The sequence below is a fragment of the Grammomys surdaster genome, unplaced genomic scaffold (genome assembly GCF_004785775.1).
Source record: "Grammomys surdaster isolate TR1022 unplaced genomic scaffold, NIH_TR_1.0 132, whole genome shotgun sequence".
Taxonomy (NCBI): domain Eukaryota; kingdom Metazoa; phylum Chordata; class Mammalia; order Rodentia; family Muridae; genus Grammomys; species Grammomys surdaster.
The window spans coordinates 3780833-3798776 of NW_021604590.1; the positions used below are offsets into that span (position 1 = coordinate 3780833).

The following is a 17944-nucleotide window of genomic DNA, read 5'->3' on the forward strand; positions in this document are numbered from 1 at the left end:
AGGTACTCACACACTGCACAGGTACTCACACACTGCACAGGTACTCATACACCACACAGGTACTCACACACCGGACAGGTACTCATACTGCACAGGTACTCACACACTAGACAAGTACTCACACACTGCACAGGTTTCAGACACTGGACAGGTTATCAGTCAGAAAATGTCATCCTCTCAATTTTTTTATATCACATTCACAATTTCTTCACAGAATTGGGTGTGGAGGGGAGCAGTTTATGAATGTTTTCCACATATTTGGCTCTCATGGGCTCAAGAATGGGGCTGAACTATGTTATGAGGGGAAAGCCCCTGAACAACTGCTTTCCTAGCACCAAATCTAAAGGATGGAAACTGGAAGTTGTCAAGAATTCTTTTCATGAAGAAAAAGGGAGATCAGTCACATTTTAGGGACCCAAAGATGCCTGAGCATGGGGCAAGGGTGTACACAGAGAAAGCAACATGTCCCTCTGGTTTCAGGCCACTTCTGTACAGTAATACACAACCAGCCTTAATGGTTCATAGTTTTTGATCTCTCACCTTCTGGTTCTCTGCATCTCGATACGTGAGGCCAAAGTAGTCTTTTTCTAGCAGGTTCAGATGCTCACACACTTTGTCAAACAGCAACTGTCCTCGGGAGCGTTTCTGTACAGGAGGGAATGGAAAAGCAAGTTAACTCAGAATATCTCCCAAGAGACTAAAATAAAACAGGGCAAAGCATAGAAAGCAAATAGCTGAAACTGGTCAGTGAGTGTCAGACACAGTGGCCCATGTCTGTAACCCCAGATCAGGGCCAGGTGGAGACAGGGTGATCCCAAGAGGTCTCTATCTGGCAAGTCTGGCCACTCAGTGACTTCCAGGTTTAGTGAGAGATGCTGTGCAATAGTTACTACTCATAGCTTATTATCGAGTGGACAAGATGTAAAAGGACCTAGGAGATAAGCCTCTAGGCATTCCTGGGGATTTACCTAGGTTAGGTCAGCCTCTGAGTGTACCTGTGAGGAACTCTATGAAGTAGAGGAGTTGGAACAGTAAGACCCAGATTAACTGTGAGTAGCATATTTACACGGGAAGGGGTTCTAAACTATGAACAAAAAGGGAAAGGACATTGAGTTTGGCACTCTCTGCTTTCTAAGCTCTGGAAACAATGAAACAATCATTGTTGGCAGTTACTACAGTGCAGACTCCACAGCTGTGTTTAAGGGCCTTGGAAGCACCAGATGGAAACTGACGAAAGTTACCATGATCATTCAGCTGATGGCTACCTACCCCACCTGATTAATCTTTTCCCCTCTCGGAGATTCATCCCACAACCAAGTCGTGATGCCATGCTTTCTCAGCCGAAGTGAATCTCTCCTTCCTTTTAAGTTGTATTCGTCACACGATGAGACAAATAACTGGTATTCCTTGTATCGGAACATGAGCAGCCAAGTGATAAAGATGGCTGAGGTTGACTTCTGGCCTTGAAACCCAGAGTCATGCATATGTACATCCACATAGGAAACATACACACATACATTCATGTGTACGCATGCATGCATACACACACACCTGTACACTGTACATACACAGACACACAGACCACACACAAACACACATTGTACACACAGACCACACACAAACACACATTGTACACACACACACACACACACACACACACACACACATACACATTCAAAGAGATTCTCATTCTATAAAAGGTACCCCTATAAATGAATATACAACAACAAAAATCAAAATGTCACTGGTGTCACCAAGGAAGGACAGATGACTAGAGGCTGACTCTTAAGTCAACTCTTAAGTAGCTGGAGACAACCTGTGATGCTCACTGTCAAATGCTCTGAAACACAAACTGTCTGACCATCTGAGAGCGGAAGAGAGTACACAACGCTTACACAGCTATGCTCCGCACGTCCAGACTCAGCAGCTCCCTGAGTCTTAAGCCCCTGAGCCTGGGAAAAACTATCTCTGTGTCTGATCACTTCAAATTCTGTTCTGATCTTTACTCAGCTTTTTATAGGTAATTTTCCTCTAATCTCTGTTCATTTCTGTAACTATGTCATGACGTTCAGTCTTGTGAAATGGTAGTCAGAGTTTTCTTACCTCCTTTAAGACAAACTAATGAGAACATGACAAGACAAAGGAGACAAAACATTGCTTAAGTTTAAAGATTACGGTTCGGTCAGGTAACTATGTGGTGCAGATGGATGTCCTGCACTTTGGATTCTCAAGCCTTCATCTAGAGAAAGGGGTGGGGGTAAGCTAATCAACTGGGAAAATAGCCATCAGCTGAATTATTGGGATAACTTCCATCAATTTCTGTCTAGTGCTTCAAAGGCCTTTAAACGCAGCCATGGAGTCTGCAATGTAACTGCCAACAATTAAGCTAAATTACTTTTTCAGTTCTGGGATATTGATATTTTATACGCAATATGCTATACATATTTATCTTTGAGATTTGGAGTATTAACAGTGAAATAAAAGAAAAATGATAAAGTGTGTCCATGACAAAATAACAACCATGAAAAGACCTGTGAGCAAAGCATGTAACTATGCCTCTGTAATTATCCCGAAAAATAATTACTCAGCCCTCCCAAAGCATGAGTGTTTGAGGAAATGAATAAATTTTGATGGGGAGGTAAAGCGGAAATTATAGCAAGCTACAAAAGCAATGGTGTGTTCTACAAGGTAAGAAAATAGCAACTTGTTAGCAAAACTACAACACACGGCTTAGAAAACGTGAAAAAGTGGCTTAAATCTTTTATTTGTGAGTTACCCTATGGCATTTCTGAATCGTAACAGAAACACCGTAAAGTTTGTACATTAATGAGTTCTTCCACCAGGGCGATGGCTTCAGGAAGATGTCTTCTAGTGTTCTCCCTTTGACCTATCAGGGACGTGGATGGCCCAAGGACTTCCTCGTTTCCTGTTTGTCAGAACTGATTTACATTAATGCCTCCTAGCCCACTCCGCAGTGGTCTACGTCTTTCCTTATTGAGTATTTTGAACACATTTTGTTCATAGTGGTCCCTCCCTCCCTCACAGAGATGGCATCTTGCTTCTTGGCCTTAAGAATCTTTAAGCCAGTTGCTGGGCATTTATATCCATCCATCTACAACACGTCCATCTACCACATGTGCATCTACCGACTTCACGTGCATCTACCACACGTCCATCTACTACATGTCCGTCCACTACACAGGCGTCTCCTACATGTACATCTACAACATGGACTGGAAACAATTACATTCCTGTCTGTGAGTGTCAGATACTCAGTGGTTCCAGAATGTTCATTACTTTTCCGTTTTCCTGATGGCACAGGGCCATGGCGGGCGTGGGGCTATAACTCGCCTCCTGTGGCGAATGGCTAATGACTAGATTTAAAATATTTTTCCTTGGCCCACAAGGCTCTGGCACCTCCACACTCTGGCAACAAAGGAACTACTAATGGTGAGAGCTAGGACTTCAAACTTGTTTTCCACGTGGAGACCACTCTTCTCAGAAATTTCTTCCTGATTGGAACAGTCTTGATTTTTCTAACTCGGATTTTGTTTTTCTAGCGGATTACTTGACTTTTCAACTATCCTTACTTATGGATGCCTGTATGGACTTAGCCATCGGTCACTTCTCTGTTGCTGTGATAAAATACCATAATTAAAGCAACTTAAGGAAGCGCTGATGTTGGCTTATAGTTCCAGGGGCCTTGGCATCCATAAGGGCTGGAGACACAGAACGGCAGGAGCAGGAAACAGAGACCTCATCTCATCTGTACACAGGAAACAGACAACTAGAGGTGGGGTGAGGCTGTATGTCCTCAAGGCCCGCCTCCAGTGATATACTTCCTCCAACAAGGCTCCATATCCTAAAACTGCCATAACATCCCCTAAACTACGACCAGCCGGAACCAAGTGTTCAAGTACCAACTATGGGGATACGGGGAACATTTCTTACGTGAGGCACAACTTGTAAATACATACCCGTGACTGAAGCTCAACAGATGAATTTGTAGAGAATTTACAATGTATGTGATAGCTCTCCAAGACATGCTTTTCATTAAATGATTAAATATAGGTGCTTTGTCATTAGACTGGGCTATGTGATTGCTTCATCCAACTTGACGGGATTTAGTATCACTTTGGAGATAACCATGAGGGTACTGACAGAGAAATGTACACAAAGAGAGAGGACATACCCTGAACACAGGCAGTGCCAGTCCATGCCCTAGGGGTCTGGACTGAATAAAATGGAGGGGGGTAGATTCAGTGTGACCAGTCCCCTTACATTCTTGCCACCATGTTCTCTTTATTTCAAACTATGAGCCAAAATAAATCTTTCCTTTCTCAGCTGCATCATCACAGCATGAGAAAAATAAATGAATACAGGATCATAAATGGATATTTTGCATCAAATGAAGGAATGCATGTATATATATACATATATATACACACATATATACATATAAACATGTACATACATGTACATATATACACATAAACATATACACACATGTACATATGTATAAACATATACACACATGTACACATATACATATAAACATATACATACACATACATATAAACATATACATACATGTACATATATACACATAAACATATACACACATGTACATATGTATAAACATATACACACATGTACACATATAAACATATATATACATGTACATATATACATATAAACATATACATACATGTACATATGTATGAACATATATATATACATGTACATATATACATATAAACATATACATACATTTATGTACATATTCACTCATCCCAAATTAATGGATCAGTTACCTAACCAGGTAAGATTAAGTTTTAATGCTTGTGGTCTCTTGTGAGTTAAGTTATTTTTGACTTACTCAAAGAGTTCCTTGTTCACATGCAGCATTTCCTATGATAGCTTCTGAGGAAGATGTTTCGGTCCTAGAGGAGCATCCCTGTGTTCATACAACCCCCCCCAGAACAATTGATTAAAAAGGTTAAAATATTCCCAGGTAATTCTTGTAGATACTGATGAAAGGCACATGATAAGTTAAATTAGGTTCCTAATTTAAGAATTCTCCAACGTGAGGATCTTGAAGCAATTTTAATTTTCATGAGAATATACTCACTTTTTCAAATTTACTGTAGGCCTACTCCAGCTCCTTTCAAGCCTCTTGTGCCGATACTCTGTGTTATGAGAAGACTGACTTATTTCTGCATTAATGCTTAAAATCTGACAACATCCTTTCCCAATAAATGTTTTCAGAAAAAAAAATGTTCTCAAGAAATGATGGATGTACTAGCCAGAAGCTTCCATAAAATGGCACAAATAACACCCTACAACACTGACAAAACCCCACAGACAACTACTTGAATTTGAAGCTATACTCGACATGCATGTATGACAGCAACAATGAGAACAACAGCAAGAATGACAACAACTATCATAACAATGACAACAATGAAAATGGTGACAATGATAATAACAATGAGAGCAACAAGAATGACAACAATAAAAACGGCAGTGACAACAGTGACAATGAGAAAGATGACAACAACAACGTCAACACCAAGGACAACAATGAGCTCAACAACAAAAATGACACCACCACCAATGACAACAACAGTGACAACAACAACAAATACAATGACAACTACAATGACAAAGACAACAACATCAACGAGAAGAGCAGGAACAAGAACGACAAGGACAATGACAACAGTGACGAGAACAACCATGACAACGACAAGAGCAACAGCAATAACAATGACAACTACCACCACATACAAATTTAAAAACAAAAACAAAAAACAAACAAAAAAACCAAACAAATAAGCCATACGTATAACAACTTAGCCACAGCTACTTGCTAACATAAAACATGTAGCACAGCAACACCAAGCAGTTCACGGAGGGAAACTGAGGCTCCATCCATGGCCTCTCATCTACTCCGAATCCAGAAGAAGCCTCAGCAGCACAGGGCACCACTCACTTTCCATCAGGAGTCTTACACAGACCATCACCGGTTCTCTTGGGAAGTTCCCATCTTGGGTGACTACAGTACTCATTTTGTGTTTATATTTCTGTTGCCCGAGAAGGGGAAAGCTCACTCTCTATTGTCGGGTTAGCAAGGAACTGGCCTCCGTGCCAGAGAAGCCTGCTGGCTGGATCCTAAGGAAGAATCTCTGCTCACACTACATTGGATTAATCTTGAGGCAGAATGCCACTTTTTAAAAAATGTCTCCTCCAGCACTTCCTTTCCTCGTTGCAGTGTCTCACTGGATGCTTGAGTATTTTCCTCTTCTCTAAGGATCATTTGAAACTTCATTTCTAAGGAATTGCATTACTATTTCCCTTGGGCCCAGGAGCTCATGAAGAACTCGATAAACTCTGTGTGCCAGGGCTCCAGCCTCTACTGCCTGCTCAGCTCTGTTCACCATCCTGCCCTGAGCCTTCCTTTTCTCTATCAAGCTCTTGGCAAAGGCATTCTAACAGCGTGTGTGCTGGGAGTGGGTTTGGATTTAAATTTATATGTGACTGCAGTCAAAGCCAGAGACAAACAAGAGCTTGTATCTCGACAACTGAACCCCCAAGGTCTCTTAAAGGAGTTGGAGCCAGAGCCCTAGGAAGCAAGATGTGACACTAGCTGTCTTTGATGTGTCTACAGCATTTTATACCTTCTGTCTCAAGTGTACAGTCAAAGCCACATTCAATACGCATCGTAGAAAGTCCATTATCTCCATTACCCCTGTCACAACCATTCCCACGGGGGCAGGGCATAATGACATCTTCCAGCATATGCACCAGACCCATGTGGGATACAGGTCGCATATGCATGAAGGCATGACATGAGAGGCAGAGATTAAATTTATAGAGGACACATATGTCCACCACTTCTAGCCTTTAATTTTATAGGCAACCAGCTCCCCACCCCACAGAAGTCATTCTTTCAAATAAGAAGTCATCAGTTAGTCAACAATTATCTTGCCATATTCTTACTATGTGAAGTTAGATGACCACCTTGAGCATTCTGTTAAAATAGACATATGGAATGGTATCCTGGTCCTGTTAGTTTTAGGGAAAATAGTTAATATGACTTATTTACATGTCTAAACTGACTACATGTTAGTTTACCTTACATCACTTAAATACCTTTAGGATAGGTATTTCAAGTTTATTTTTATGTTTTATTGGTGCATATCAGAGAGTTTCAGTTTTAGACTCCGGTTATGCAGTCACCTGGCTACGTGTGATATGAAAGATATGAAAGAGGTTACCCAATTTTTCTGAGTTTTACTGTCTTGATTTTAAAATGGAAATGTGATTAGCACTCCTTTGCAGGGTAACGCATGAAACACACTGAAAGGCATACTGCCGGGATCTCGGAAAAGTAATAAGTAAAAAGCACTAATCATTCTTAGGTCCCTTAAATAAGGTCAAGGCAGTTTCTAATCCTGAAAGTCCTAGAAACTGAAGTACTCATAGGAAAGGCCCATTTCTTCTGTACCGAATCCACGCTGCCTATATGACTCACACCACGATACTCACTGCAGAGGTAAAAATGATTAAATGTTCCTTGCAGAAACCATCCCTACCGTCAGTGACGTGGGTCTGCGTTCAATCCTTTACCAATGCACACAGAATGGTTCTGAATATGCATTGGGTAGACTGGCACATTTGGTTATCTTTTAGGCCAAGGCATAAGATGGGCATACATCGTCATGGATACGGCATGCCGCGATGTCAAAACAGGAGAGAATAATGAGAGCACATTAGCATCACCCCCAGTGTCTTCCGCAAGATTCAAGGCACGGATACTTCCGGCACGGACATCGTCTAAGTCTCTTCTTGCAATTAAGCCCCGGGACCTTTTATTTTTATAAAGTTGTCTCTTTCTTTCATCCATAATTGGTTTCTGCCCTCATTTGTTGCAGCAATTGGAGCCTGTGTTTGGAATCAGACTTTTTGTGTTGAGGATTGAGTGCTGTGGCAGATAATAGCTTTTGAGTGGAACATGCTTCTCCTTGGCCGGCAACAACACTTGGCTTCATCTTTCACAGAGACTTTCAGAGCACACATGAGACGCTGGCAGCAGGCTGCTAGACAATATTTCCTGTTGTTAATCTGCTATGGATTCAGGTCACTATGCCAATGTGTGCGAAATGAATGCAGAAGAGGCAGCCCAAGGAAGAGGAATTTGTAAGAGAGACGCTACTTAAACTCTATGTCTAAGGCTCCTATTAGCTCATCCTGAATAACGAGCTTGGAGAATTTCTGCCTGTGAGAGGACGTAGTTTTCTGATATCTCAAGCCAACCGACAGACAGACAAGATTCCGCAATTTACTTGGTCAGATAAAGAGCCACGGGGAATGGAACTGCAGAGAAGGAAACATGAATTCTAAGGATGCAATTAGTCTAGATTTGATACACTACTTTCTTTTAACTATATAAAGATACCGAAGATCGAAATAATTCGGTAATGACACTGACATTGCTTTAAAATTATGTATTAAGTCAATCTGCATCACTTATTTCCATAAAATCTTTTGAGCTATTAACTGGGAAAGGTTGTGAGTAACCTTAAAAAGAATGCCCGGGTCACTCTAGAAACTCCCCACGAGTATTATAGCATTTACCAGGGGAGAGTAAGACCTGCAATAAGTGTGAAGAGAAAGGGTGAAACTGCAGAGACTGAAGAGATGTGACTCAGACAGCTCTCCACTTTATTTCAACACATATTTAAAGCGAGTAAAACATATCATTATTACAGGTGCTGTTACTATTCTATTTAATCTCATCCCAAGGTAACAAGAGACCTTGCTTGGTCACACCCCCTGGCTCAGGAAGTCTAGTCTTTTCATGAATGCTGATTGCAGGCTTTGAAAGTTTTACGGAGAGTTACTGTATAGTTAAAAGGTCTCTTCTTCCACACCTAACTACAGAGACCTTGAAACAGGACCACATGGGTGTCCATTTGGAGTACTACTAGAATGTTCTACTACATGTATGCATCATGCCCACTTACACAGGTCTCGCACCAAGGACGATGTTTTTGCAGTCGTCACATATTGAATGGGCCTACGATGAATAATTCTACATGGAAAATAAACTTATTTGCATATCTGAGTACAATGCTTGCCCTGAGGTTATGTTGAGCAGAACAAAAAAGCATTATATCATTTCAGCTTCAATGTCCTGTGAGTGCTTTACAGTTTATATGAGACAGTATTATTGAAATCATACCCTGTGAACTGCAGTTTGGGTGTCTTGAGCCTCCTGTGGTCTCTCTACAAGAGCGCTGATTTAAACTCAAGATGAATTTAAATTCAGGCTTGGGCATTTGTGTGGCCCATGTCCTTGCATAAGGAGGGTGATGAGCCCGGTTAATGGGTTCTTGTCAGGTCCTCTCATCTCTCAGAAGAAGTCAAATCATCCGAGAGTTAACAGTTATGACACAGTGTTAAGACATTGCAACTACATGAACCCTTCTTACCGGCTTCAGGTAGGACGATGGTGGCCTAATGTCACTGGGCTGCTGTAAGGTCACGGCACCTTTATGTACGCTGTGTCCCAGTCCTTCAGGAGGACAGATGGGGAAATGACTCTGTGAACCCAGGACATCTCTTGTGATGGTCCTGTCCATTAGAATTTGAGATGTGGGATGGGAAGGTCCGTTGGTCTCTCATTTATGCCACTGTATCTGGTTTTATGCACAATAAAACTATGTTTAATAAAATATGTGTGTGTGTGTGTGTGTATAAATGTGTGTGTGTGTGTGGGAGAAAGATAGATAGATAGATAGATAGATAGATAGATAGATAGATAGATAGACAGACAGAGATTTAGATCCTTAAATATCCCAAGAAGTCAAATCTTGGATATTTCTCTGTAGAAAAACATAAAAGGAGGTTATGATGAAAGGACTGACCAACCGAACTTACTGAATGGAAAGAAGGTCTCTTGTGTGGCGTGATCTTTAACGGACATGTAATTACCAAATCCTTTTCAGATTTGACAAAGAGAAGGTTTGATTGGTATGAATCAGGACCAGTGGCTATTTACAATCTGTCCTAGGGTAAGACTCAGCAGCAAGTCTCCAATAACTCCCATGGCACAACTGTACTTCTCCTGAACAAATGAGACGGTTTATGGTTTGGACACTGAGTGGCAGCTCTCTCATCTGAGCCTGCCAGAGACAGGATAGTCTGCGAGTCAATCACACATCCTGCTTTATGTTAATTTTCCACTTTGTTTTCTATCTATTTAAACTCTTCTCCTTATATGTTGTGTACTTATGCGAAGTGAAACATTCAGAATCCTCTGAGTGTAGGGTAGAGACTACACAAAGTGCTAGCTGTGGGGTGGGGTTTGCTTGGCTCATCCTGCCATCATGACGAGTCCCTATTGCTATGCTCTTCAGGAAAGCTCTGTAAGCCATGACGTTCTGGGCAAGATCTTACATAAAGGGATAACTGGAGACATTACAGCATTTTGCCCGGGGTAATTATCTTAAACTATTCATGTGCTCTCCCAGGTCAGGCTAATGGCATTTCCCTGAAGAATGCGGCGCCTCTTTGGTGACTGTATTTGCTGTCACCATGGCATTCCATAAGAAATAACGAGTCTCTGTATGCCTTTCCGTTTCCCAAACATCACGACAAGAAGAGTTTCTTGTGTGGCTGTACGTCTGCTCTGCATCACTCATTCCTCTGAGGGGCAGTGGGGAAAGCGGGGGCCTTGTTACCAGTAAATGTGGTTCCAAGAAAGGGTTTCCTTTGCCTTTACTGAGGAATTTCAAATATACATACCAGTGAGACACAGCTGTCGGTCACAATGAAACGCTACACCCCCATTCAACAAAGACATCGCGCACACTGGGAAGAATTCTTCACCCCACCAAACAGAACACTTCATAAATGAACAGCTACCCAGGCTGTTTAGGCTCAAGTTTGCCATCTATAGAGTTCTCTCTGTCCTGGATAACAAAAGATCACAGGCAACACCAACAAAATAGGTCAGTCTTGCAAGAGAAGCGACATGAGGATCATAAATTACATTCATCTTGAAGCACACGGTCCGTTAATACTTATATGACAAGGAAAAGCAGAGTTATTGCAGGCTGACTTTATTGGCAGCAATGCTATGTGTTTCAATAAAGGTTCCGATGACAAGAAGCCTGTGACCTCTGGTAGAAAAATATGTAAGAATCTGATGATGCAAAAGCTGGCGATACAACTTCCGAGTAGAAACAGAAGACAATCTTTTGCTTTTCTGAAGAGAGGAAGACCAGATGTCTACGCAGGGACCAGAGGGGAAAGAGTCCAAAAAGAGAGGGGAGGGAGTGGGGGAGACATAAGGGACAGGGCACTACTGTTAGTTTCACACTAGGTAAACATGAGAGGTTACACTTACAGAGATTTCTATTTTTTTCTAATTTGAAGAGTGCCTAGAAGAACTATCTGAATCATGTCATTTCCTCCTGCCTCATAATAGGATAGCGTAAACTTTAGAAAACAACAATACTTCAGAACACCGGTAGAGCTGCTAATTCTCATTGAAGCTGTTCAAAGAAATATCTGGACCAGCCCTGTCTCTAAGCCATGCAAAGCCCTAGTTCTTATCCGTCTGTATAACTGAGACAGCAACAAGCAAAAGGCGACACAAATCCAATTTGGAGAAATAAAAGAGACTTGGCAATGGATTCAAAGGAGGCAGGCCGGGACCATCCTCAAAGTATGACAGCACTCCAAAACTCTTCCACAAATGTCCCCCTCCCTGCACCTAACAGAGAAACCTTCAGTGGGATTCTTGAGGATGAAAAAGAAATGTTTTTTCCATACAGACTCCATGAAAACTGTTGGAAGGAACTTAATTCAACCAGGGCCACCCACAGTAACCTCTCTAGGGAACAGCACACCCTGTGATGTGTCAGACCATGCCTAAATGTAGAGGGTGGGTCTGATGCTAAGGTCCTGTTCCCCATTGGTTTGTGGTCGATCAATAAAGATGCCGGGGACCAATGGCTGTGCTGAAAGAAAGAGATGGGACTTTCTGGTCCCCGGAGGCCTATGTTTCAGAGGGAGGAAAGGTGACCAGCCATGCAGATCTTGGGTGGAGTGGCCTTAAGCTGCTTCTGCAGGTGAGAGGTCAGAACATGACTAAGCTGAGGGCAGACTTCAGGTGCTGAGCTAAAGGTAAATGAGCAACTGAAGCTGAGGGGAGATACGAGGTGCTGACCTAAGAGTACTGGGAAGGGCACACTAGGCACGTTAGATTAGAATCGCCACAGGTTGAAAATAAGTTAGTGTGTGTGTGTGTGTGTGTGTGTGTGTGTGTGTGTGTGTGTACGTTTCATCTGTGGATCTGAGGGAATCTGGGTGGAGCTGGTAGCATGGTCCACCTGGAGCTTAAAGCGGGGTAGAAAAAAACGACAGGCTACATCTAAAAGGAGAAATGGGTTCTGTGTGTGTGTGTGGAGGGGGTGTCAATGTTAAGAGTTGACTAGTGGGATGAGTGGGGAGGTATGGGTAAAGGTGTCACCACTCCCCTACTTTGAATGTCTGTATTCCTCTGATGGAGCTGATACTGACCCTTTCTTTCCTCCACTCACTCATGTTTGAATCAATGTCAAAGTCTGACATCTTTCCAAACGCCAAAGAAAATATGCAGGTGCAGCAAGACACTGTTTACTTAGCTGAGCTCACTTAGTAGGTCTGAGGTTAAGTTCAAGCTCCTATCCTATAAATGTTCTTCCTGGATCCCACTTGTGAGTGCAGACTTGATGGTGTTTGAGTGGTTTGCATGCATCTCCCCAAAAGTTCTCAGCATGGAAACCTGTTTCATCAACTCATGTGTTAATGGTCTGGGGAGAAGGGACCCTTGAGAGGTAGCTGGGATTGGACGAGATCACAAGCATGAGGCCCTTATGAGAGGAGGAGGAGGAGCGGTGAGCACTGGGACGCCTGCTCCGTCTGATGCCCTCTCTGGCTGTTTTAAATCCTGAGAAGGTCCTTAGCAGATTGTCAGCTGTGCTCCTTGGCATCTCTGCCTCCAGACTACAAGTTAACCGAGCTTCTGTTTTTTAACCTGGTCACAGATGATCTGAGTGACACAAAGCAGACTCAGAAAGGAGCTACTGTGTCTGGCCGTCTTGTTACTAACCCTCCTGCATAAATCCAACCGATTCAGTTTGCTGACTTTCAAGGCAGGTCTCTGAAATGTATTTTCACCTCTACGCTGGATGCCTTCGCCTTGGTTGGCATCTTAGCACCTCTTGCCGAGTTTACTGCAAGGGAACTAACCAGCCTCCATATTTCTAGTCTCTTTCCTTACAACCACTGTTTCACGAAGCAAACCTAACACACACTGATGGATCAACAGACTTCATGACGGAAAGCCCTTCAGAAGCGTGGAACCCTGATGTCATCAGGAGAATCCTACATGGCCTCTAGTCTCCCTGTCTCTCTGGTGTGTATGCCCTCATAATCATGAGACTATCAATAGATTGAATCTCACTGTGATTAAATGTGATTTAAGACATATGCTTATGCTTTATGCATTAAAGAGGAAAGCAGTGTACCAATGACACAGACAGAATCATTCTACCATACGTGTCACATCCGTCCTTAGGTCCTTTGGTCTTCCCCTCACGCCAATGATGCAAATGCACACAGTGCTTGGCCCTCACAGCATCTTACCTGCCTAAGGGATGGAACCTCTGAGAAGTGTGGTGTAAATATCATGAGTACAACATGGATTCCTTAAACTGGAGGGAAGCAAGGGGAATGTAATTAGACCACAATCCCGAAAGACCCCAATAAAAAACACATGGATGCTCCTCACCTCAATCCTGCCTCAGATTCCACAGGACAGACTGCCAGCGCTTTTTGATAATGAATTCAAATACCTGCCAAGAGTAGCTGGAGACCCATTTATCATGTTCAACCATCTGAACCACTTTGGCGGAGTCTTCATTCCCAAGGAAGTATTTATAGCCAGCCAAGGGCTGTCGGTTCTCTATCAAAACCTAAACCTAAAAAGACACAGAAGAATCCAGTCCTCAAAGAGATGAACCCTCTCCAGATAAGAAAGTTCCCGGAGAGCAGAGGATCTGTCCCAACACAAAACAGAGAGCAGCAGCCAGGTTTCTATCTCTTTCCTGTTCCCAGAGGCTTCTATTGTGTTTCTCGTTATTTTAAGAAAACCCAGCTTAGTACAGTACTCCTCACAAGATAAAGGGCAGAAAGAAAGAGATCTTAGCCTATCCTTGGCTTTGACAGGCAGGTAGAGGATGACCAACACTTTCAAAGATACTTGAAATCAAACTGAACACTGAGGAAGCCTGTTTCCATGTAGGGTTACTAGGTAAGACACCACATAATATAACCATTCGAGGCTTTGTGGAGAAGAATGTTCTATGTCACCTTCAGAGGCACTCAGGATGTAGGAAAAGCAGGGTGATCCCCTCATGTGGTTCCTTCTTTCATTGACCATCCTGTGCCTTCTGAAGAGTTCATTACCGAAGGGAAGAACTGCAGTTCCTCACTTACCATAAAATGTGAATCAGCACAAAGAGAGGCATGCACTGCCGGCTTGGATGGAGCATGAGTAATTATGCACACAGCAGATCCGAGCTTGCTCAGCACCTCCTGGTGTCTGACACTGGGTCCTCTGGTGGCATCAGGGTCACCAGGGCCATGTGAGCAAAGACAGGGTAACTGCTCCCAGGGTTGGCTGCTCCAGCCTCCACTGTCTGGTCAGAGGCCACAACAACTTCCTGTGCTCTCATGAACAACTTCCCTTGCCCTCAAAAAACTGTTGAGTATGTCTAAAAGTGCCAAATGAATGGCTGAGTGAAAAATCCTGATGCTAGTTCCAGGTTTTGACAAAACTGGAAATGGAGACTCTCAAGGTACTTCCTTCCTCAAAAGGTCAAACACACTGTCCAGTGTCTGATACAGTATAGTGATGAAAGTGATTTTTTAAGACAGCATGAGGGAGGCGACTCCATTTTTTAAAAATGCCAGATATATAGAGTATTTTATACTTATACCTACTCTTAAGTACTTTCCAGAAGGATATGCTTATGCTGTAATGGATTATCATGTCACTAAGTTGGGGGAAGCATTTGAACCTGCAAAGCGCTGCAGACCATTCCCTGGGATCTGGAGAGCATTCATTCTCTCTGTTCCTTACGATGACCCTGAGCCTGTGTTTTACAGACAGAAGAACTGAGGACTTTGAAGGGTAAGAAACATATAGGTGGCAAAGGCAATATGCCACCAAGGTGAGTAATGACACACAGCTTTCTGAAGGACTGAGGGAGTGTAAGTTCAACACTCAATTCTTCTATAGGGCTGGGAAGACCTATCATAGCCTGTGTAACAACACCCTCGTCTGCTTTTATTCATTCTTCTGCAAAAACTCAGCCCTCCCATTGTTAGAATATTTATATGAGCTTCAGAAATATATTCCTAAAAGCCTGGATATGTGTAACTCCTTTAAATAAAATGCTAACTTATGCCCATTTCCTACCAGTGAATGAGATGAGACGTGATTCTCACATCCTATCTTAATGAACTCTAGATGCCTTCAGGAGTGTATCATGAGACAGACACCGCAAGTTCCTCTCTGTAAGCCTTTAAGAAAACACGAGTTTGTTAAGTCGATTTCACAACTTCGGATGGCTCTGTTTGCTGGAGAAACCAGCTGCTGTCAGCATGTCTGACACAGAAACCAGAAAAGATGGCTAGACGGTGACAAAAGCCAGGGGACAGGAGGTAGTTCCTCAGTAAAGTGTTTGTTTTGCAAGCCTGAGGACCTGAGTCTGAATATTCAGGATCCAGTTAAGAATCTATACCTGGTGGTCACACCTCCAATTCCAGAAACCAGGAAAGGAGAGAAAGGTGGATTCCGGGAGGCTCACAGGAATATGTGGAGAATTTCCAGGTCAGTGAGAGACTCTTCTTAAATAATAAGACTGACCCTTGAAGTGCCCTGGCTTCTCAGGCACCTTGAGAACAACACCCTTCCCCCAACATGAACCCCCTGACACTTTCCGAATCAACCCATAAAACAACAAAATCCCTGGCAAGAACTATGAGTAATCTTTAGATGAAGATGTGGCCTCAGATCCAAAGGATGGTTGGCTTTATAGTAAACAAACCCTTAGCCTGAAATAAGGGGCCAAACCAACCACTGCTAGAATTTACTTAATTGCCAGTAAATACTAACTAGAGAATATGCCTTGCTACCATTAACAAACTGAAGGGAAAATCTATTAAATTTCACCACGTAACATTAAACAGGGCTTTCCCTCTATTTCATCTACATGTTTTGCATCTCCCAATGAATTATTTAGTTGAGAGCCAACAGCACTGGACGAACATGTTACCATAGCAAATCTTTCCTTTTTGTCTGCTGTCAACATAAACAAGATCACAGGAGTAGTTCAGCCACAAGGTACCCATAAATCCACTCTAATGTTTCCCTCGCGTTTGAAAATGTTTCCAAACCAATAGCCCCATTTTTCCTTTTGAAATAAAAGCTAAAAAGAACGCGTTATTCCTCTTAATATGCCAATCAGATGCTGGACTCCAATATGGCAAGTGAGCCAAATTCAGAAACTAATTACTGCCAATGTGTACTCTACACAGAAGCAGAATTATCCACAGTGTAACATACCAGGGCCTGGGTGAATCACATTGTAAATATTTTACTATCCCTATGACAGGTTCTTCAATCGTCTACCTATTTGGGTCTTTGCTGGATGTACATCCATAGGTGAATCGCTTTGTAAATATTTTACTATTCCTATGACAAGTTCTTCAATAGTATACCTATCTGGGTCTTTCCTGGATGTACATCTATATTTTGTTTAATTTAAACACACACACACACCCACACACATACACACACACATACCCACATACACACACATATACACACATACACATACATACACACACACACACACACACATACATACACACACTGAACCAAATAAAAATCTAGAGACTGACCTATGGACCACGTCCTCCTGTGTTTCTAAGAACAAAACTGTGGTCAAAGAAATTACAGGGTACCACTCTTTTCAGTTTTTTATTGCGAAAGGAAAAGTGGGGCTATTGGTTTGGAAACATTTTCAAATGCGAGGGGAACATTAGAGTAGATTTACGTGGTCAGAGATTACAGGTAAGGAGCATGATTTGGGGCCATGAAATAATGGAGGAGAATGAAGCTGAAGAGGTAAGCACCGTCACTACCAGGTGAGTTTCCATCAGTGCAAAGACTTATCTTCATCTTGTAGCTAATGCCCACAGGCCAACTTCCCACACGTCCTGAAGGGCCAAGCATGTGCCCATGAAAAGCTAGGCCATTGACTTACATACTCAGTGACAATCTGGTAAAGTACTAACCTGTCTTTTGTGGGGGAAATGCTGGGATTATGAAATGAACTGGCAATTGACTGGAAAATTGAAAAGGAAATCACTCTGTGGTGATGTGTTCCTCTCGGGAAGGCAAGGTTGGGGAACCCCAGGCTTGATGAGAAATTCCGAGCGATAAGTACAGAATTTGCCTGATATGGTTGGTTTCACCCAAAGATGGATATAGGCTGAGTGGAGTCTTGAACCTTGCTCCACACAAGGGCTGGAGATCTTTATACATATCATCTCTCCACCCATCTTCCTCTTCTCAATGAGAACAAAAGGCAGTGTTTCCTAGCTCTGCTCACCCCAGTCCATCCTCAAGAGCTCTGAAAATGGTCAATATTGGAGCTGGCCACTCATTTTCAGAAATAAGCTTTAAGAAATACTGGGAGACTGTCCCGTGACATTACACTCTTGAACGGGTTCTGTTCAGAATCTCAGCTCGCCTGCTCAGATAAGTCTAAAGGAATCCACTCTCAGCTCCCAGCTTTTCAAGAGAAAGGACTTGCTA

The 17944-nt window shown here is 42.5% G+C and overlaps 1 protein-coding gene across 7 annotated transcripts in view; it reads right to left on the reverse strand.

The window, feature by feature from the left end:
* The window catches only part of Epb41l3 (erythrocyte membrane protein band 4.1 like 3), a 128040-nt gene that overhangs the window by 50523 nt on the left and 59573 nt on the right, over positions 1–17944 (reverse strand). For all 7 annotated transcript variants that reach the window (XM_028762186.1, XM_028762181.1, XM_028762184.1 and 4 more), the window contains exon 4: positions 541–645. In XM_028762186.1, the coding sequence (XP_028618019.1) occupies positions 541–645 (105 nt within the window). The remainder of the gene's footprint in view (positions 1–540; positions 646–17944) is intronic.